At 43.0% G+C, this 23,929-nt stretch overlaps 1 protein-coding gene across 1 annotated transcript in view; it reads left to right on the forward strand.

The window, feature by feature from the left end:
• The window catches only part of LOC126190715 (trafficking protein particle complex subunit 13), a 226,094-nt gene that overhangs the window by 58,263 nt on the left and 143,902 nt on the right, over positions 1–23,929 (forward strand). The window contains exon 2 of the mRNA XM_049931188.1: positions 10,803–10,971. Coding sequence (XP_049787145.1) covers positions 10,803–10,971 — 169 coding nt within the window. The remainder of the gene's footprint in view (positions 1–10,802; positions 10,972–23,929) is intronic.

Below are 23,929 nucleotides of genomic sequence, written 5' to 3' on the forward strand. Positions count from 1 at the left end.
CTCACCTGACTGCAGGGTTCTCCAGAAAGAAAGGAAAATCATGGAATACAAGGCCCTGGACCGACTGACCTACACTGAGGCTAAGAGAAAATTTGAACACCTGCATCCTGTGCGTATGACATAGTCTTAAGCTGCCGCTACATCAGTTCTGCCACCATCAGCTCCGCCAACCCAAGTCACCTCTCAGAGCCGGAAGACTACACATGGCCCCTTGATGGTGGGGGGCATTTCCCTCCCTGTTGCTCCTGCACCACCTACCTCAGTAGCAACACCCCTCCTTCCCCCCCCCCCCTCCCCCCCCCCCAAACCATTGGGGCCATCCGTCCCCACTTCTAAGCCGGAGACACATATCTTCTTCGGCTTCTCTCGCTAGGAAGGGGTCCCTTGTGTCACTCCCTTCCCAGGTTTCTGCTAGTGGGAAAAAAGACAACCGCCAGTGGCTAATGAGCTCAAAATCAGCTGGTCATAGGGCTTCATGCTCATCCTCAGTCCCGGAGACTGAGCCAGTGAAGTCCTCCCAGCCAGGGAAACCCAAGGAATAGCGAGAGAAATCCAAAAGAAACCTGTAAGACCAAGGAAATTGCAGTGACACCCACACCACCGCTACCTACAAGCTCTGCGTCTGAGGATGGCTTGGAGATTTTGGCATCCGCTGAGGACACAGATCTCACCAGACCCTCAGGCACAATGAATATAGGCTGCTCAGGCAATAAATCGGTCGCAGCAGGTGACTTTGAGGCATAAACTGCCTCATTGAATATTCCATGCCTACCCAGTCTCACGATGTCATCGTCCAGTGGAATGGCTGCGGTCTTTTTAACCGCCTGGCTGAGCTACGGAAATTGTTAAGCTTTACACCTGCTATCTGCATTGCCCTCCAGGAAACCTGGTTCCCAGCAATGCGGACCCATGCCCTCCACAGCTATAAGGGATATTACAAGAACCGTAGCAACTATAATAGAGTGCCAGGTGGAGTTCATGTTTATGTCCTTAACTCAGTCTGTAGTGAATATGTGCCCCTTCAAACCCCTCTTGAAGCTGTGGCTGTCACAATAAGGATGACACAGGAAATAATTGTCTGCAATGTGTATCTTCCTCCAGATGGTGCAGCCCTGAATGTATTAGCTGCACTGATTGATCAACTCCCTAAACCTTTCCTACTTCTGCGAGATTTTAATGCCCATAACCCCTTGTGGGGTGGTACCATGCTTACTGGCAGAGGCAGAGGTGTCGAAACTTTACTGTCGCAATTCAACCTCTGCCTCTTAAATACTGGGGCCGCCGCACATTTCAGTGTGGCTCATGGTAGTTACTCAGCCATTGATTAACAATTTGCAGCCCAATCTATCCACTGGAGAGCACATGACTACCTGTGTGGTAGTGACCACTTCCCCACCACCAGAAGTTGCAGATGCGATTAAGGAGAGTCAGCTAGCTCTACAGCATCATAAGAGGCACCCTTCAAATGGAGCATGTCATAGCCTTTAAACCGCTCTGTGCCCGTGTTTGCTACCTTATCAAACAATGGAATAAGGAGTGTTCGGAGAGATACATCTCCACCATTGGGTGCCACACGTCACCTTTCCAAGTCTGGGCAAAGATAAAATGTCTTTTGGGTACCAGCCAGCAGCAGCTGTCCCTGGTATTACCATAAAAGGCGGGCTATGTACCGACGCAAATGCGATTGCTGAGCACTTTGCTGAGCAATTTGCTCTAAACTCTGCATCAGAGAATTACCTCTCAGTCTTTCGCACACTCAAACAGCGGCTGGAGGGGAACGTCCTCTCTTTCACTACGCACTGCAGTGAATCCAATAATGCCCCATTTACGGAGTGGGAGCTCCTCAGTGCCCTTGCACATTGCCCCGACACAGCTCCTGGGCCTGATCGCATCCACAGCCATCTCTCACCTGACTACAAGCGACATCTTATCATCATCTTCAACTGGCTCTGGTGTGATGGCGTCTTTCCATTGCAATGGCAGGAGAGCACCATCATTCCGGTGCTCAAACCCAGTAAAAACCCGCTTGATGTGGATAGCTATCAGCCTCACCAATGTTCTTTATAAGCTGCTGGAACGTATGGCATGTCGCCGGTTGGGTTGTGTCCTGGAGTCACATGGCTTGCTGGCTCCATGTCAGGGCGGCTTCCGCCAGGGTCGCTCTACCGCTAATAATCTTGTGTCGCTCGAGTCTCCCATCCATACAGCCTTTTGCAGATGCCAACACCTGTTTGCTGTCTTTTTTGACTTACATAAAGCATACAATAAGATCTGGCCACATCATATCCTTGCCACATTGTATGAGTGGGGTCTCCGGGACCCCTGATTTTTATCTAAAACTTCATGTCGCTTCATACTTTACGTGTCCAAGTTGGTGCCTCCCATAGTTTGCCCCAAATCCAGGAGAATGGAGACCTACAGGGCTCTGTATTGAGTATCTCTCTATTTTTAGTGGTCATTAACGGTCTAGGAGCAGCTGTCGAGGCCCTCCATCTCACCTTCTCTGTAAGCAGACAACTTCTGCATTTCGTACTGCTGCTCCAGTACTGTTGTTGCTGAGCGGCGCCTACAGGGAGCCATCCACAAGGTGCAGTCATGGGCTCTAGCCCACAGCTTGCAGTTTTCAGCTGCAGAGTCATGTGTCATGCACTTCTGTCGGCATCATACCGTTCCCCCGGGGGGGAAGCATATTCTTTGAGAGCACCTCTGCCAATTACCCGGCCGTCGAAGAGTTCATTTAAATGTGCACATCACGACTGTTATGTGTGGGCACCCTATTATGCTGCAACCACGTGCGTAGCCATATGTCCAGGTATACACCTTCCAGCAGGTTCGGTAGAGTTTCTTGCAAAAAGGGAAGATAATTTGCCCCAGTAAGTTGAGGAGTTAGACGGACCATCCCAATCAGATGGTCACCCACAATGCCTGCCCAAATGTTGAGCAAAAATCGTTCGTGATGTCTGTGGATGTACGTGACATGATGATTTCCCCTTGCCCAGTAATGAATGTCTCAAGTGTTGTAAACGCTCTCCTGATAGAAGTTACGCTCGTTAGTAAACAACACAATGGCGGGGAAGCTATGATTTCATGCAACACATCACGGAAACCATTTGCAAAACCCTAGCTTGTGTTCATAGTCCACCAAAGGATTTTGTGAGTGACCCCCATGTCATGTCCAGCCACTTGAGTCCTTCTCGTAGGTGCTTCCTCAAAGCACTCAAGAACAGTCTCTTCAAATGCAGCATCCTGTTGTGTTTGAGGTCTTCCAGCATTACCATGATATCCTGCTAATGAGCTTGTTTCACCAAGTCTCCAGTGAGTTGCTGTAAACGTTTTCAGTTGTGGGTGGTGTCTTGCTGCGTACCATTCCTCATGCAACCGTCGAGCTTCATGCGCGTCACCATCAGCTAGTCCATAAACAAAAGCCATATCTCATTGTTCTTCAAACGAATACTGTGGTGCCGTGCTTACTGTATGATTAAATTACAGGTGACGCGTGTGTTCTCCAATGCGAAGCTTGCAAGTGGAAGCCTCTGATGTGAGGTAGAGACAAATAACAAGAGCTATTTGACATGTGTGCTTATCACGTTGGGGCAGTGACAGGGGAGGGACGTTTGAATATGTGAACTGACACCCATAGCGCTGCCCATCAACAGATGAACGGCAACAGGGCAATCCTACAGCCCATAGGAGCGTGTGGCGCCAAGTTTCCATAGTTTAAAAATGGTGCGTTGACAATCTACACAACATTTGTAATTTTCGTTCCTACTGGCATTAGGTATCCAAGGTTAAAATTTCATGACACAATTTTTCTCCACCCTGTGTATGTCCATTTTGCTGCTCCGTACAGGAAAGTACGAATCTATTCAGTTTTGTAGCTCATTATTTAAATTTTGAATGCCTTTATTGCATGTATTACTTTTTATTTGGTGTTGCAGAACAATTCTGAAAAGAGAGATGTAGTAAGTAATGAAAAGATCCTAAATTGAATTGGAGAGAAAAGAAATTTGTGGCACCACTTCACTAAAACAAGGAATCACTTGGTAGAAAACTTCCTGAGGCATTGAGGAATAGTCATTTTGCTAATGGAGGGAAGTGTGGGTAGTGTAAAGGGAAACCAAGGCTTAAGCAAATTCAAAGTGATAGACATTGCAGTAGTTTATGCAGAGATGAAGAGGCTTGTGCAGGCCATACTAGTGTGTAGAGCTCTGCACCAAACTAATGTTCAAACTGAAGACCACAACAAAAACCATGTTAGTTTTTATCCCTGTTGCTGTTTTTTATCATCAGTATTGTGTTTTTGAGTAAGTGAAAATTTCTATGAAATTTACTTTTGTAAATATTGATGTACGAAAGCTGTCGACTTTGCTATCACAAACCCTAAGCAGCAGCAGCAGCAGCAATAACTACTACCTCATAAATAATGAGGATTGTTAACTGCATGAAGAATTTGTAATGCAGTCAAATCCCTGATGGGAATTACTTTTGTGTATAGCAGTTGTATTGGCAAAGTATTACTACAGTCTCATTTTATTCATTCTATAAGCATTCTTGGTAATTTAGCCATATTTAGGTATGCTCATGTGAAAGTGCCAATTCTAGACTTCAGAAATTTTTATTTAGAGCTTAGTTGATGGGAGCTGTTTCAGTTTGTATGATTTGTTTTTGCAGTGTAAATGTGAATTCATCAGGCATTAATTGTCAGTAGCTACATGTGTGCATAGTAATCTGCACCTACTTTTCATATCTCTTATGTATACTGTAAAAATTGCCATTGTGTTTCATGTAAAATTTTTAAATTATTGTGATACTGGAAGGTCGTGACTGGAGTCCAAATAATGGAAAGAAAAAGTATAAGCAATCACTATATAGTTGATGAGTTGAGCAGTTGACATGTACCTAAACTAATTTCAAAACATTGCTGAACTTGTGAGCAACATCCTTCTGAAGAACTCTAAAATACAAAACACAAACAATGGAAAATATAGGGAGAAATAATAATAATGATAAAAGGATAGATTAACGACTGCTGGACACTATTAGCTGTTGGCCAGTGCCTGAGCCCGTGCATGCCTGCACTCTCCTCCCCCCCCCCCCCTCCCCCCCCCCCCCCCCACACACACACACACACACACGTGTTCTGTTTTGTCTACATCTGATGAAAGACCTAGTTCTGATAGCTAATAATATCTGGTAGTCTTTTTTTCAATGTGTCTGCCTGCCACTCAGCACCTTTTCTGTGTGGTGAGTAGCAAGCTATTCTTTTCATATTGTAGTAAATACAAAACACAATATTGAGGAGTTATTGGTGACTATAAAAATGAAAGGAGTAAATATAGAACTCACCATACACACAGCCTGACAAAAAAAATGAAGCTTCTTGAGAACGTGGTCAATTGTCAACATAACTTCATACAGGTACACATCATCAATGGGTATGTAAAAGGTTAGATGCAATTCTCTGTGAAAGGCAGAATGGCCACCAGAGAGTATTCATGTGGTTCATGTTTAGTGTAGCTACCAGGCTTGGTAAGGTATATATGAGGCAAGAGCACCAAGAGATACCGAGTGGTAACTGTGAAGGACACGGAGATGCCATTTACTCATGTGAGACAGCATTATCAGCACCAGAAAGTGCTGAAAGGGGCCTCATTGTGGGTATCCATTTTGTTGGCTGCTCAGTCATACAATATCCAGATTTCTGGGGCATTCAGATATCAGAGAGGATTGTTGTAGTCCAAGCACATCATAACTCCACATCTGCACCTGTCAAGTGAGAACAAGTAACAGACTTACTGAAACATTCTGTGTCTCAACATTCTTGGTAAACTCACACCCTTGGTCATATATTAGTAGCATCTGACCCAAGAAATTAATGTCCCATGCACAGAATTATATTAACACAATAACACAAAGGGCTTTTTTTGGAGTGATGATGGGGAAATGTGGACAGCCAGTTAATGGTGTCACATTGTGTTCAGTGATGAATTGCAGTTCTGCACTACCCTGAATGTCCATTGTCAGCGAGTATAGTGGCAACTTGTGTGGAGGTGTTCCAGGCTTTCAATGTTTTGGAGAGTATTGGGTATGACTTCAGGTCCTGTTTAGTAGTGATTGGTGGAACTCTGATGACACAGCAGTATGTCACAGATGTCCTGTATTCTCATATGCTTACCTGTCCTGTGACAGTATCATGGTGCCATTTTTCAGTAGGACAGTGTTTGTCCATGCATGGCATGTGTCTCAATGAACTGTCTGTGTGGTGTTTAGGTACTGTCATGGCCATCAGGGTTCCCAGATCTGGCCCCAGTAGAATGTGAGGGACTACCTCGGATGCCGATTCCGTTCCATTGCAAGTATCCAGTATGTTAAGGACAAGTTCCAACAGTTATGGGACAGCTTGTCTCAGGAGATTGTTCAACGGCTCATGACACCCTTCCCAGCTGAATCAGTGCATGTATTGAGGCATTGGGTGATTAATAGGTGCATAAACGAGAATGAAAACATTGTTGAGCTGTTGATGATGTCTTGTGTAGAGTAACAACAGATTGCAAATAAATGCATTGACTTACGTGGTTACATTGCATGGCCATTTAGATTTTACTGTCACTGCAGCTTGACTAGTGTGAGAGTTTGTATGTTGGGTGGGTGGCAGAATACTAAGTTGGGAAGGATGAGAGAGACTTTGAGGGAGAAGTTCCTTATTTCTGGTTGTGGTGGTTGGTAACTAAAGCCTTGGGAAAGGATGTTGTTGTGTTATTCTTTGTTCTTGTTGGTATTGTCTACTCAACAGAGCTAATTTCACATGTAGATGTGCTTCTATTAAGAATATTCATGAATCAAGAACATGCATGGGAACCCAGTCATAAGGGAAGATGAAGTAAATGAAGATGAGATGGTAGATACAATACTGAGAGAGAAAATTGAGAACACTGAAAGACGTAAGTTGAATAAAGCCCCTGGAGTGGATGTCATTCCCTCAGAATTAATGAGATAATTGGGAGATATTCACAAAACTATTCCACTTGGTGTGCAAGGTATGGCAAAATACCGTCAGACTTCAGGAAAGTGTAATTATTTCAGTTCCAAAGAAAGCATATGCTGGAAGGTGTTTATACTACTGAGCCATAAGATAAAAAGTCATTATCACAAAATACTAACATGAAATGTTTGCAGAAGAAGCTGATGTTTGGGAAGATCATTTTCAATTCTGGAGAAATAGGGTAACAACTGAGTTGAGTTGATACTAACCAGACAGGTTATTGGTTTAGAGTGAGTTTTTGACAGTATTAACAGCAAGACAGTGTTCGAAATTTTGAAGGTATCAGTGATAAAATAAATGGAGTGAAAGGTTACTTACAAATTCTGTAGAAACCAGACTACAGTTATAAGAGTTGGGGGTGATGAAAGACAAGCAATTCTTGAGAAGGATGTGAGATAGGTTTGTAATGATTTCCTGATGTTATTCAGCATGTATGTTGAGCAAGCAGTAAAGGTAACCAAGGAGAAGAAATAAAAACTTTGAGGTTTGCAGACAATATTGTAATAATGTCAGAAACAGAAAAGGACTTGGTAGAGCAGCTGAATGGAATTAGAATGTCTTAAAAAGAGTTGGTAAGATTGACATCAATAACAGTAAAACAAGGGTAATGGAGTGTGGTCAAATTAAATCGGGCAATGCTAGGCGAATTAGACCAGAAGATGAGACACTAAAAGATGTAGATGAGTTTTGCTATACAGGTTGCAAAATAATTGGTGAGGGCCAAATTAGAAAGGGTGTAAAATGGAGACTGGCAAGAGCAAGAAAATCATTTCTGAAAAAAAAAAAATTGTTAATATCTCATGTTAGGAAGTCTTTTGTGAAGGCATTTGTATGTAGTGCAGTGTTGTATGGAAGTGAAATGAGGATGACAAGCAGTTCAGATAAGAAGAAATCAGAAGCTTTTGAAATATGAAGCTATAGAAAAATGCTGATAAGATGAGTAAAGTGAATAACTGATCAGTAGGTACTGAACTGAATTGAGGCAAAAAGAAATTTATGGTACAACTTGACTAAAATAAGGGATTGATTGATAAAACCCATCTCGAGGCATCAAGGAATTGTCTATTTGGCAATGATGGTAAGTGTATGGGATAAAATTGGAGATCAGTAATTAAGCAGGTTCAAGTGTATGTAAGGTGTAGTGGTTATTCATATATGAAAGAGCTTGCATAGAATAGGCTCGCATGGAAAGCTGCATCAAACCAATCTTTGGACTGGATACCACAACAGTTATGTATTATCAATCATTATTTCATATTAAGATGATATAATTTTCTTTTACTATAATTCTTTTAAGTAAAGTGTAATCTGATATACACATACACAAAATGTAAATAATGCAGTGGCTTTCTCTCGGGTAGCTATTATCTTTTTATATGACACATCATTATTTAGTGAATATTTGTTACACCTAACACTCAGCTCATTTTACATTCGAATTGAAGTATACAAGCTTTTAGGTTTTGAGCTATTTGTAATATACAGTGGGTGTTTAACTCTTCATTAATGTCTAGTAAACTATCTAATAGACAGCAGACACTAATGATGTCAAACAAAAAGATACCAGTTGTGATCTAGATTAGACTAAAAGACCTGGTTGGACAGAAAACATTAATTACTTCATTTGTGACAGCCTTGAATCATTATAATATCATCCCTGTGCAAGAATAAGGTGTCAAAAAATTATTGTTTAAAAGTAAGTTTACAGCTTTAATGTGTAATGTAGTAGCAACTTCTGACACTGAATGTAACAGCAACACCAAATGTAGTGGGAAGAGGGAGAAGGCACCTTATTAATACTTGTCCGAGCTTTCCAAGTGATTTATTGTTTACAACTACAGTGCCGCATTCACCTCAGTCTGCGCCACCGGGTCCCACAATGTTGAGGACACCACTTTGCTGTCTGTGAAACAGCTTGGCACGGAATGGCTGCCTCAGTGACCCGTGCAACACTCCGCTGTATGTCGGCCTTGTACAGCCGCGACGTCAGGATGCGCTGGCAGTCGACTCAATGGTCTTCATCCCTGCCTCAGCGGCGTTCGCTGGGAACCGCACTGCGTGCTTCTTCACTGTCGTGGTTAAGATCGTAGTGACAACAAGCACCCACGATCCGGCATCCGAATCTACGGCCCTTGCCTTGGGATGCCTCCGGCATGTGTTGGGAGCCAACAAGACTGCCCGCAGTAGCAAGCCGTGGCGTGGCCCGCTGGCTGGCTACGGACCCTGCATTGGCCTCAGAGGATTGAACCAATGACCTGCCGTGGACTGGAACGCTAGCACCCCATCTGCTGCTGTGTGTAGCCGGTGGTGTGATATGCCCCGCCATCCAGGAGAGCTGTCACACTTGAATGCTTTGTTAGTGAACTGGCACCTATTTACATGTGGCTGTGCACCTATGTTTTGCTAAATGCGCCACTCTCCATCGCGTACTCATAACACTTACTATGGCCAGTGGGCCTCTTCTGCCTGTGACTTGCGCCATGCAAAACACTGTGTGTACTTTTTCTGGCGGTTTTATGCCCCTGTGGCCTCCATTTAATTTTGCAGCTGTTTTTGAGCGTAACTGTAAAAAGGCCCGCGCCTGACTGTAACTTGCGCGCTCAAAAATATTGCACCAAAACTGACTTTTCCTATCCCGAATGGTAGTGCCACTACAGTAACTAAACGGATAATAGCAGCAACAATCTCTATCCTTGTGTGGCAATTCTCAGTTATTCAAAAGTGATTGTATGTTTATAGTTTCACTTTGTTGTAAGATTACTGACTGTGTAAGGAAAAGAAACATCATGCACCAAAGTTATCATAAAGGAGTTATTGTCATGTTTGAAAAGGATTTTCATTGGTATGTTTGTAGCATTTTGGTAATTAGTCTGGTTCTTAATCCTCAACTGGGTGTGCCATTTTATACAATACGAGCAGACGTGTGGTGCACTTTGTACTTATGTAAAGAATAGCTGTTTTTATGCTACCAAGAGAAGCATGTATGAGCAAAATTACTGTTTAATCTTGGTTTAATTCAAAAATGATAAAATAAAGTTACATTATATGAGCTATATCACTCTTTAATTAAACAAGTATAAAATGAACTGTCATTATATTGTTCTGTTGCCACATACAGTGACTCAATCAACGTTAACTCCAACTATAATTAGATTGCAGACAACTGCCTCATTGTGAGTTATTGCTGCTGGGTGGGAATGTGGATCTTTCCTTGCACGGATCATAAAGTTTTTCTCACCTACTTTATATTATCGCTGCTCACTTGCATGTATGACAGCACAACTTAGCACTGTTTTAGCTGAAGCTATAGTGAAGGAATAGATAGAGGCTTACAATTGTAAAACAACAATAGAACAGTACAAGACAATGTTATTTGTGGTACAAGACAATGTTATTTGTGGTTGGCATGCTTTACATATAGATGCACCCAATCAAGGGTTAACACAGAATAACTACCACTTATTCCCCAATATGTATTATGTATATTTTTTATATATTTGTACAACAAAGTAACAAATAGATGTGAGAATATTCATTGAACTTCTTCTGTGGCACAATGGTAAAATTGTATCGTTCTCAAATTGTACAGTTCAAGCTCCAGACTGTGTAGGGTCAACACAATCTGAGATAACAGTCCGTTAAAGTTTGTTGTGATTATACTAAACACCATGCCACAAATTTCAATATTTTATTGCATATTTGGTGCAGTAATTTCTGCTGTCGGTATTCTTATCTAATATTTTTTTGTTCTTCCTTACAGTTATGCGACTTACAAGACCAACTTTATCAAGTCCATTAATAGTGACAAGTGATGCGAAAGATCTGCCAGGAAACCTGTTCAACAATGATCTGAAGCATGACATTACTTCTGTATCAAGTGTTGAGACACTAGCTGCTGGACAGTTTCTCCTGTTACCACAAAGTTTTGGGTAAATATTGATCTAGGTTAACATTGTGCAGCCTGCTCTCATAAAGTTTTGTTTCTTGTGACAACCAGGACTGCTATTTTTCAAACTGTACATTGACGTTTTTAAGTGTGAATTTGTGTGCATAGTTAATTATTTTCATGTTCTATTTGTCTTACCCATAGTATCTCTACATCAACATCTACATACATACTCCGCAATCCACCATACGGTGCGTGGCGGAGGGTACCTCGTACCACAACTAGCATCTTCTCTCCCTGTTCCACTCCCAACAGAACGAGGGAAAAATGACTGCCTACATGCCTCTGTATGAGCCCTAATCTCTCTTATCTTATCTTTGTGGTCTTTCCGCGAAATATAAGTTGGCGGCAGTAAAACTGTACTGCAGTCAGCCTCAAATGCTGGTTCTCTAAATTTCCTCAGTAGCGATTCATGAAAAGAACATCCAACAATTAACTTTATTTCTCCTAGCCCTGTTAAACGTGTCCAGATAACTTAACAATCACACTCTACTTCGACCTCAATAGACACAATATTTTTGTCAACTGCAATGAAGGCACCACCTCCTACGGTGTCTAATCTGTCTTTCCGATACACATTCCAACCCTCACTAAATATTTCAGGACTTCCTATCTCAGGCTTCAGCCATGTCTCAGTCCCGAGAATGATTTGTGCGCCACATGCTTCGTGGAGGGCAGTAAATTCAGGAACTTTATTCTGAACACTGAAAATTTACTGCCAGTATCTTGATAGCTGAAGTGTCTTTACACTGAGCATGTCCAGATTTCCCTGCCTGCACGTCAACTGGTGAGTGTTCATCAGGACACCTCGCACTACTGCCTAGCCTAAAATCCCCCATGTCCACGCCACAAGTACTCTGCTACCCGAGTAGCCGCTTCCTTTGTGTAGTGCACCCCTGACCTATCTAGGGGCAACCTACAATTCCCCACCCAATAGCACAAGTCTAGAAATCTGCAGCCAAGACCGTCACAGAGTCGACGAAGCCTCTGGTTGAGACACTCCACTCATCTCCAAACCAAAGAACCCCGATCCACTCTGGGAACGATGCTGCAAATAGAGAGCTCTGCTTGCACCCCGCGTGCGAGGCCAGCGGTCTTCACCAAATCCGCCAGCCACCTGTACGAACTAAGGATCGCCTCAGAACCCAAGTGACAGGCATTATTGGTGCTGACATGAGCAACTACTTGCAGACGACTGCACCCCGTATGAGCGATAGCCGCAGGCAAGGCCACTTCCACATCTTGGATGAAGCCCCCCGGCAGAGAAACCGAGTGCACGTTGGAATTCTTTCCAGCCCTGTATGCTACTTCCCTAAGGGGCTCCATCATCCGTCTAATGTTGGAGCTCCCAATACCAGCAAGCCTTTGCCCCCGTGTGCCTGCTCGGGCTCTGCTGAAGAAGCGGCCACCTGCCCACTGACAGGATGAACGGGCAAGGCCAGCCAGTCAGCCTCCACATTGACCCTCCCCCTTGAGTGACTCGAACGCGTTGCAGTCCGCCACTCTCCCTGGGGTGAGGGCATCCCCAACGCCGCTCAGCTGCTCGCAAACCACGGCCAGTTCCTCCTGCGGCTGCACACAGCACGCACACACCATATCCATCCTATTGCTAATATCTGGATGTATAGAGTTGCAACAGATAAAACAGCAATATGTGACTGCACAGTTGCGTCACCAGCACCAGATTGAGCTAAGGTGTATGAAAAATTACTTATGATGAAAGCAATCAAATGACCATGACTACGCCACTATGTAGATATTACAATGCAATCCTACCCCTGTCTTAGTACAAATGACAACCGCCTATGTGATGTTACACTCTACTGTTATTAAAATTTGATACTACCCCTTTCTAATTTGAAAATTTGCAAATATCCGAAAAATTTCACCACGCAAGCACACAAACACACAAAGTAATTTGAATTAAACCTGCGGAACTTGTACGTAAAACTGAATATATGACTAGTTTCTGCTACTGCTGCTCGCACACATCACTCTGCAAGCACGGATGAAACTGCACTGGCCTCTGTCTGCTGCTAACTGACTACAAAATAAACAGAAAGCACTGGCTGTCCAAAACAAACAACTGACTAACGACTCCGCGAATTTATATTTTACAGATATCAATAAAAAATGTAACTCCTCTCAAATACGAGAATACGCAAGGATTTTATGTAATTAAATATGCAAGTGCACAAACACTCGGAAAGAAATTAGGAATCAAACTACAAAACAAATATGAAAGCTAAATATGCGACTCCCTACTGCACTGATACTTCACCAGCGGCTGCTCAAAGCTCTCATTAAGATGTGTGTCTGTTTATATCACACACACATACAGTGAAAAGGGAAGGTGAGGGTGGCATTCAGAGCACGGGTTTCCTTCATCTATGAGTAATTTTCCGTTCCACATTATTGAGCTCACTGCTGTACTTAGGAACAAAAAAAGGCAGAGAAAAAGCCAATATTTTGTGTTCTGATGACTTACTGTATTGTGCATTAGGTATTAATGGATAGGTAGGTATAAATGGATTTTTGTAAAAGGTGATCTGCACCCCTGCACTGAGGAGTTCATTCACAATAACACACACACACACACACACACACACACACACACACAAAAGGTGTTACAAAGAACTGTTCAACTGAATTGCAGTCAGTATTCACAAAGTACAACCCAAGCCACATCAGAGTTCAGTCTATTACAAATAAAGGACACCAGAAAATACCATGTTAGGCAGGATAATAGTAATCGCAAGCACCATGAAGGCCATCCGTAGGCTGGTTTGTATGCCAGAGTCTGGTGTGATCCATTCAGACAACGTACTTGAGGATCAGAGCCATCTGAATAGTGGGGCCATAGTTGTAAATAGTAGTAATGTTGCATCAGTATTCATGGTGACTTTGGGTGGCACCTTCCCTCACCTCCACACCCCTCACCTCCCCACCCTCACCCCTCACCCCCACCCCTTACCCCCACCCTTCACCCCCACCCTCACCTCCCCACCCCCACCCTCACCTCCCCACCCCCACCCCTCACCTCCCCACCCCCACCCCTCACCTCCCCACCCCCACCCCTCACCTCCCCACCCCCACCCCTCACCTCCCCACCCCCACCCCTCACCTCCCCACCCCCACCTCTCATCTCCCCTTCCCACCCCAGCACAGCCCACCTCTCATCTCCCCACCCTAGCCCAGCCCACTTCTCATCTCCTTTCCCTACCCCACTCCGCATCTCCCCACTCCACATCTCCCCACTCCACATCTCCCCACTCCACATCTCCCCACCCCACATCTCCCCACCCCACACCACCCCACCGACCTCACCCCTCACCACCCCTCTGAGAAACTAGATGGTGCCAATTACGAAGCTGTTTTAAATGCTGGCTATGTTGTACTGAGCAGTATCTGTAAGTAGGTGGTGTCTCTTGCCTTTGGCTACAATCTCATAGCGCCCCTTCATATGAAAGCAAAGCTGCACAGTGCTCATAGCCTGGTAAATGTCATACAGTGATTGCAGTCACATTAACCGAATGTCACAGTTGGCCCTGCTTCTGATGGGGTAGAATATACCAGTGACTGGACTGCAATAGTGTTAGAATGAGCACAAAAAATAGTAATTATGAATACAAAATTGCATGAATAAGGCAAGCTATATTTTAATATCCATAATTATGTAAGAGCCTCGCATTACAGTACATAGTTAAGGTAACAATGCAGAGTATACAAAACAGTCATGGAGCTTTACGGCACTCTGTGCAGCCAACATATACACACATACAAAATATATGGACAGAAAAAAATTGCAACAACAGAAATATTTAATGCAAAGTAATGAAATTTTGGAAATATATTTCTCTAAGTAAAAAACAAACAATGGAAAATCCAGGCTGGAATGCAACAATATTATGAGAAAGTTGCTACTCACCATATAGCAGAGATGCTGAGTCACAGATAGGCACAACAAAAAGACACTCGCAATTAAAGCTTTTGGCCATGGGCCTTCGTCAGCAATAGATACACATATGCGTGCACCTGCACACTGTGTTTTCAGTTGCCTGAGACTGCAATTGTGTGTGTGTGTGTGTGTGTGTGTGTGTGGTGTTGTTGACAAAGGCCCATGGCCCAAAGCTTTAATTGTGATAGTCTTTTTGTTGTGCCTATGTACGACTCAGCATCTCCGCATATGGTGAGTAACAACTATCATAGTATGTTACATTTCTCTAGGTAACATATTTAAGTGATTAACATTGCAAGATAACAGGTCACAAGTTAATGTAAGTGTGAGATAAGCCTTTGAAATGTGAAACCCTGTCACATTAATAACTGGTGTAACCACCAGAATGTTGAATGCAAGCATGCAAATTTGCATGCATTGTGTTGTACAGGTGCCGAATGTCAGTTTGTGGGATGGAGTTCCATACCTGTTGGACTTGGTCGATCAATACTAGTATGGTTAATGCTGGTTGTAGATGACACTAGAACTGTCCGATGGTGTACCTTATGTGCTCAGTTGGAGATAGATCTGATTATCAAGCAGGCCAAGGCAGCGTGTGACACTCAGTAGTGTGTGTTAGATTACAACAGCAGTATATGGGCAAGCTTTACCCTGTTGCAAAACAACCCCTGGAATACAGTTCATGAATAGCTGCACAACAGGTCGAATCACCAGACTGATGTTATAGATTTGCAGTCAGGTGACATGGGATAACCACAACTATGCTCCTGCTGTCATTCAAAATTGCACCCTAGACCATAACTCCATCTGTAAGTCCAGGGTATCTAACTTGCAGACAGGTTGGTGGCAGGCTGTCAATTGGCCTCCTGCTAATCGACACACGGCAATCACAGCACCAAAGCAAAACCAACTTCCCTCAGAAAATTCAACAGGCCTCCACCGTATACCATCCAATGAGCTCTTGCTTGACAACACTGAATTCACAAATGGCAGTTGTTTGGGATCAGTAGAATGCACGCTACAAAGCATCTGGCTTGGAGGTTCCTGGAAGTAACCACTTTGTAACAGTTTATTGTGTCACTGTGGTGTCAAATTCTGCTCAAAATGCTGCTGCAGATGCAGTATGATGCCTCAGAGCAGTTACACCAAACACAGTGGTCATCCTTCACGATAGTGCCACGTGGCTGTCTGGAGCCTGGTCTCCTTGTGACTGCACATTCTTATGACTACCATTGCCAGCAGTCATGTACAGTGGCTACATTCCAGCCAAGTCTTTCTGCAATATCACAGAAGGAACATCCATGCCCTATTGCACAACCACATTCTACCTCAGTGAGGCATTCTTGACTCACATCAATGAACCAGTTTCAATCTGAACGGTTACTGACTCTCATAACCATTACAACATGTATTTAAAGAAAAAAACTTTGTTCGATTTTTCATAGTGGCACAACTAGCACGACTCTTACGCTACTGGCACGAAATTTTATAGACATTATCTTTTGCATGTAGAAACATGCCTACCAACTTTTGTTTATATCACACATCTCCTCTGTGGTGGTGTATTATTTTCTATCTGTGTATATTGTTCACACATATCCAACACACCCCTTTGAAAAAATTTTGAGTGTCACTTTAACATGTCGAACCATATTGTTTCATTATTTTCTCAAATTTTCCCTTGTTCTAGGATTTAGTTAGTAGGTCAGCCGACGTCACTTCTGTGCATCAATACTCTTACTTCGGTATTCCATTGCTCTATGTGATACCTAATAGAATGGTGCTTTATATCAATGTGTTTGGTTCTGTCATTAGTAACATCATTTTTAGTTCCATTTATAGCTCCCTTGTTGTCACAGAAAATCTCGGTGAAATCCATACTGATATTAGGCTCTATCCCACTTATTAGAGTCCTGATCTACAATGTGTCTTGAATTGCATGTGACATAGCAATGTACTCAGCTTTTACAATGCTCATGGCTACTGTTTTGTGTCTTCTACAGGAACAGGATATAAGCCCTCCAATTAATCTAAAACAACATACTGTAATGGAATGTCCTGTAACTCAATTTGCCAATCTCCATCACTATAGCCCTTGAGTTTTATGTTTCCCATTTTATATTATCTTAATTTGCGGTCTATTGTTCCCTCTAGGTATCTAAATATCCATTTAATATTTTTCCAGTGTTTCTTTCTTGGGCTTTTGCAGAATCTACTTATAAAATTTGTGGTGAAAGCAACATTATTATTGTGACAAATAAGAAAGGCTCCATATTGCCTGTACATAGGGTACATTTTCATTGCATTCTACATCTTATTATTTGGTTGTTAATTTGGCTCCTGGTTTCAGCGGTGTAGTAATGGGTTTGCAGTCACTCGTCATTCATACCAAACTTTAACAAATTTTTTTGTATGTATGATAATTGGTCTATGCATAACACTTCTGTCTTCTTGTTTTTAATGTTCTTCATATCCAAGTATTGCTTTATCTCTCCTAGGCCATGCATATTAAATTTGGTTTTTAGTTGTCTTTCAGAATTGTTCATTTAATGTTTTTCTTTAGGTAGAATGAAGAAATCATCCACCCATACAGCCATTATTGTGACCCCCTCTTTACTAATTGTATAACAGATACTGTGATCTATCTTAGGCTGTTTCGTACTCATCTTTATCAAGGTTTTGTGCAGGCATCTGTTCCAGCAGCAGCCACTCTGTTTCAATCTGTAAATACTTTTCATTGTCAAATCTTCTCTTTTCCTAGGTGAGCGTTTCAGCTTCATCTGGCAGGGTCACACATATTTCTTCATCTACTTTCCCATTTGAGTAAGCTGTCTTCCTTCACATTTGGTGAATTAGTAAATATTCTGTTACTAGGTGTGAAAGGTATCTAAGTGATTTGCATTTTACTGCTGGTGAAAACTTTTCCCTTTGACTATACCTTCTTTTTGTGATTATCCCTTGACTGAAAGTAATGCTTTGTATTTTGGTGTTGCACTCGCAGCATATTTTGTGTGTGTGTGTGTGTGTGTGTGTGTGTGTGTGTGTGTGTTTGTTTTAAACACCCATGAACCATGGACCTTGCCGCTGGTGGGGAGGCTTGTGTGCCTGAGGGATACACGTAGCTATACCGTAAGCGCAACCACAATGGAGGGGTATCTGTTGAGAGGCCACACAAACCTGTCGTTCATGAAGAGAGGCAGCAGCATTTTCAGTAGTTGCAGGGGCAACTGATCTGGTCCTGTAACATCAACCAAAACAGCCTTGCTGTGCTGGTACTGCAGACAGCTGAAAGCAAGGGAAACTACAGCTGTAATTTTTCCTGAGGGCAACAGCTTTACTGTATAGTTAAATGATGATGGTGACCTCTTGGGTAAAATACTCCGGAGGTAAAATAGCCCCCCCCCCCCTTTGGATCTCCGGGCAGGGACTACTCAGGAGGATGTCGCTACTAGGAGAAACAAAACTGGCATTCTACAGATCGGAGCATGGAATGTCAGATCCCTTAATCAGGCAGGTATGTTAGAAAATTTAAAAAGGGAAATGGATAGGTTAAAGTTAGATATAGTGGGGATTAGTGAATTTCAATGGCAGGAGGAACAAGACTTCTGGTCAGGGGAATACAGGGTTATAACTACAAAATCAAATAGGGGTAATGCAGCAGTAGGTACTACGAACAGCATAGTGAATGCATTATTTTAGCCAAGATAGACGTGAAGCCCATACCTACCACAGTAGTTCAACTTTATATGCCAACTAACTATGCAGATGATGAAGAGATTGAAGAAATGTATGATGTCATAAAAGAAATTATTCGGATATTAAGGGAGATGAAAATTTAATAGTCATGGGGGACTGGAATTTGATTGCAGGAAAAAGAAGAGAAGGAAAAGTAGTAGGTGATATGGCGTGGGGATAAGGAATGAAAGAGGAAGCTATCTAGTAGAATTTTTCACAGAACATAACTTAATCAATAGCTAACACTGAGTTTAAGAATCACGAAAGAAGGTTGCATGCGTGGAAGAGGGATGGAGACAGAGGAAGGTTTCAGATTATATAATGGTAAGACAGAGATTTAGGAACCAGGTTTTAAATTGCAAGACATTTCCAGGGGCAGATGTGGACTCTGATCACAGTTTATTGATTATGACTTGTAGACTAAAACTGAAGAAACTGCAAAAAGGTAGAAATTTAAGCAGATGTGACAGCAATAAACTGAAAGAACCAGAGGTTGTAGAGAGTTTCAGATAAAGCATTTGGGAACGGTTGCAAGAATAGGGGAAAGAAATACAGCAGAAGAAGAATGGGTAGCTTTGAGAGATGAAATAATGAAGGCAGCAGAGAATCAAGTAGGTAAAAAGATGAGGGCTAGTAGAAATCCTTGGGTAACAGAAGACATAATGAATTTAATTGATGAAAGAAGAAAATATAAAAATGCAGGCAAAAAGGAATACAAATGCCTCAAAAATGAGATGGAGAGGAAGTGCAAAATGGCTAAGCAAGGATGGCTAGAGGACAAATGTAAAGATGTAGAAGCATATATCACTAGGGGTAATAAACGCAATGCCTACAGAAAAATTACAGAGATCTTTGGAGAAAAGAGAACCACCTGTATGAATATCAAGAATTCAGATGGAAAACCAGTCCTTAGAAAAGAAGGCAAAGCAGAAAGGTGGAAGGAATATATAGAGGGGGTCTATACAGGGGTGATGTATTTGATGCCAGTATTATTGAAATGGAAGAGGATGTAGATGAGGATGAAATGGTAGATATGATACTGTGTGAAGAACTTGACACAGCACTGAAAGGCATATGTTGATACAAAGCCCTGGGAGTAGATAACATTACATCAGAACTACTGATAGCCTGGGGTGAGCCAGCCCTGACAAAACTCTTCCATCTGGTGACCAAGATCTATGAGACAGGTGAAACGCCTTCAGACTTCAAGAAGAAAATAATAATTCCAACCCCAAAGAAAGCAGGTGTTGACAGGTGTGTAAATTACCGAACTGTCAGTTTAATAAGTCATGGTTGCAAAATACACTCCTGGAAATGAAAAAAAGAACACATTGACACCGGTGTGTCAGACCCACCATACTTGTTCCGGACACTGCGAGAGGGCTGTACAAGCAATGATCACACGCACGGCACAGCGGACACACCAGGAACCGCGGTGTTGGCCGTCGAATGGCGCTAGCTGCACAGCATTTGTGCACCGCCGCCGTCAGTGTCAGCCAGTTTGCCGTGGCATACGGAGCTCCATCGCAGTCTTTAACACTGGTAGCATGCCGCGACAGCGTGGACGTGAACCGTATGTGCAGTTGACGGACTTTGAGCGAGGGCGTATAGTGGGCATGCGGGAGGCCGGGTGGACGTACCGCCGAATTGCTCAACACGTGGGGCGTGAGGTCTCCACAGTACATCGATGTTGTCGCCAGTGGTCGGCAGAAGATGCATGTGCCCGTCGACCTGGGACCGGACCGCAGCGACGCACGGATGCACGCCAAGACCGTAGGATACTACGCAGTGCCATAGGGGACCGCACCGCAACTTTCCAGCAAATTAGGGACACTGTTGCTCCTGGGGTATCGGCGAGGACCATTCGCAACCGTCTCCATGAAGCTGGGCTACGGTCCCGCACACCGTTAGGCCGTCTTCCGCTCACGCCCCAACATCGTGCAGCCCGCCTCCAGTGGTGTCGCGACAGGCGTAAATGGAGGGACGAATGGAGACATGTCATCTTCAACGATGAGAGTCGCTTCTGCCTTGGTGCCAATGATGGTTGTATGCGTGTTTGGCGCCGTGCAGGTGAGCGCCACAATCAGGACTGCATACGACCGAGGCACACAGGGCCAACACCCGGCATCATGGTGTGGGGAGCGATCTCCTACACTGGCCGTACACCACTGGTGATCGTCGAGGGGACACTGAATAGTGCACGGTACATCCAAACCGTCATCGAACCCATCGTTCTACCATTCCTAGACCGGCAAGGGAACTTGCTGTTCCAACAGGACAATGCATGTCCGCATGTATCCCGTGCCACCCAACGTGCTCTAGAAGGTGTAAGTCAACTACCCTGGCCAGCAAGATCTCCGGATCTGTCCCCCATTGAGCATGTTTGGGACTCGATGAAGCGTCGTCTCACGCGGTCTGCACGTCCAGCACGAACGCTGGTCCAACTGAGGTGCCAGGTGGAAATGGCATGGCAAGCCGTTCCACAGGACTACATCCAGCATCTCTACGATCGTCTCCATGGGAGAATAGCAGCCTGCATTGCTGCGAAAGGTGGATATGCACTGTACTAGTGCCGACATTGTGCATGCTCTGTTGCCTGTGTCTATGTGCCTGAGGTTCTGTCAGTGTGATCATGTGATGTATCTGACCCCAGGAATGTGTCAATAAAGTTTCCCCTTCCTGGGACAATGAATTCACGGTGTTCTTATTTCAATTTCCAGGAGTGTATTAACATGAATTCTTTACAGACAAATGAAAAAAACTGGTAGAAGCCAACCTCAGGGAAGGCCAGTTTCAATTCCATAGAAATGTTGGAACATGTAAGGCAACACTGACCTTACGACTTCTCACAGAAGACAGGTTAAGGAAAGGCAAACCTACATTTCTAGCATTCGTAGACTTAGGCAAAGTCTTTGACAATCCTCTCTTTCAAATTCTGAAGTCGGCAGGTGTAAAATACTGGGAGCAAAAGGCTGTTTGTACAGGAACCAAATAGCAGTTGTAAGAGTCGAGGGGCATGAAAGGGAAGCAGTGGTTGGGAAGGGAGCGAGACAGGCTTGTAACCTATCTCCGATGTTATTCGGTCTGTATATTGAGCAAGCAGTAAAAGAAACAAAAGAAGAATATGGAGTTGAATTAAAATCCATGGAGAAGAAACGAAAACTTTGAGGTTTGCCGACGACATTGTAATTCTGTCAGACAGCAAAGGACCTGGAAGAGCAGCTGAACAGAATGCACAGTGTCTTGAAAGGAGGATATAAGATGAACATCAACAAAAGTAAAACAAGGATAATGAAATGTAGTCAAATTAAATCAGGTGGTGCCGAGGAATTAGATTAGGAAATGAGACACTTAAATTAGTAGATGAGTTTTTCTATTTGGGGAGCAAAATAACTGATGATGGTCAAAATAGAGAGGATATAAACTGTTAGACTGGCTGTGGCAAGGAAGGCATTTCTGAAGAAGAGAAATTTGTTAACATCAAGTAGAGATTTAAGTGTGAGGAAGTCGTTTCTGAAAGTATTCGTATGGAGTGTAGCCGTGTATGGAAGTGAAACATGGATGATAAACAGTGTAGACAAGAAGAGACTAGAAGCTTTTGAAATATGGGACTACAGAAGAATGCTGAAGATTAGATGGATAGATCACATAATTAATGAGGAGGTGCTGAATAGAATCGGGGAGAAGAGGAATTTGTGGCACAACTTGACTAGAAGAAGGGATCGGTTGGTAGGACATGTTCTGAGGCATTGACGGGTCACCAGTTTAGTATTGGAGGGAAGTGTAGGGGGTAAAAATCATAGAGGCTGATCAAGAGATGAATGCACTAAGCAGATTCAGAAGGATGTAGGTTGCAGTAGTTATTCAGAGATGCTGAGGCTTGCACAGGATGGAGTAGCATGGAGAGCTGAATTAAATGTCTCTGGACTGAAGACAACAACAACAACAACAACAACAACACCTATTGTGCCTTTAACAGTTTTTTCCTTTCTGGTATTTTAACCAATTCAGAAGCTTCATTTTGATAAAATTACTTCAATTCACTTTCCATAGCTGCTTCTCTCTATTGTGGAGAATTCAGAACACTCATAGCCTCTTCAACTGAGGTTCATCATTAAAAGGTTGGGCTACATCATCATCATCTGGCTGGAGTTGGTGGTCATGTGTGCATGAGGGGTGCTTACTTGTGTGAGTGAATGGTGTGTGTTTCTCTATTTCTGACAAAGGCTGTGGCTGACAACTTTTTTGTAAGTGTCTTTTAATTGTGCCTGCCTCCAGCTTAGCATGTTATCTTTATAGTAAGTAGTAGTCTGTGTTTCCCTACATTTTAGACCTCAGTCATTGCTATCCTGAGTGAAAGTGAAGAAGAATTACAATGAACAATCTAATGCGTATAGAATGTGGATAGAGAGTAAATCGAAGAAAGACGAAAGAGACACTTAATATCAGGATTGATAGTCACGAAGAAGAGGAAGTTAAAGAATTCTGGATTGATAGTCACGAAGAAGAGGAAGTTAAAGAATTCTGCTACCTAGGCAGTAAAATAACCAATGACGGATGAAGCAAGGAGACATCAAAAGCAAAATAGCAATGGCGCAAAAAGTGCATTCCTGGCCAAGGGAAATCTACTAGTATCAAACATGGACCTTAATTTGAAGAAGAAATTTCTGAGAATGTACATCTGGAGAACAGCATTGTATGGTAGTGAAACATGGACTGCGGGAAAACCAGAACAGATTGTAATTGAAGCATTTGAGATGTGGTGCTACAGACAAATGTTGAAAATTAGGTGGACAAATCAGGTAAGGAATGAGAAGGTTCTGCGCAGAATCGGAGAGGAAAGGAATATGCCAGAAAACACTGATAAGGATAAGAAACAAGATGATAGGACATATGTTAAGACATGAGGGAATGACTTCCTTGGTACTAGAGGGAGCTGTAGTGGGCAAAAACTGAAGAGGAAGACAGAGATTGGAATTCATTGTGGATGTAGATTGGAAGTGCTATTCTGAAATGAAGAGGTTGGCACGGAGAGGAATTTGTGGCGGGCCGCATCGAACCGGTCAGAAGACCCATGACACAAAAAAGAAAAGAAGTATAAGCATACATTACAACATTCTTAGCAAAAGGCAGATTACAACAGTAACATACCAATAGCATCATTTCAAAGTGCAATTAGTGTGGTGTTTGATATTGGACTGCTTGAATGCAGATGTGATGTTGAATGTGATAAAGTGACTTGTCAGAT

Source organism: Schistocerca cancellata, chromosome 6, assembly GCF_023864275.1.
Source record: "Schistocerca cancellata isolate TAMUIC-IGC-003103 chromosome 6, iqSchCanc2.1, whole genome shotgun sequence".
Taxonomy (NCBI): Eukaryota; Metazoa; Arthropoda; class Insecta; order Orthoptera; family Acrididae; genus Schistocerca; species Schistocerca cancellata.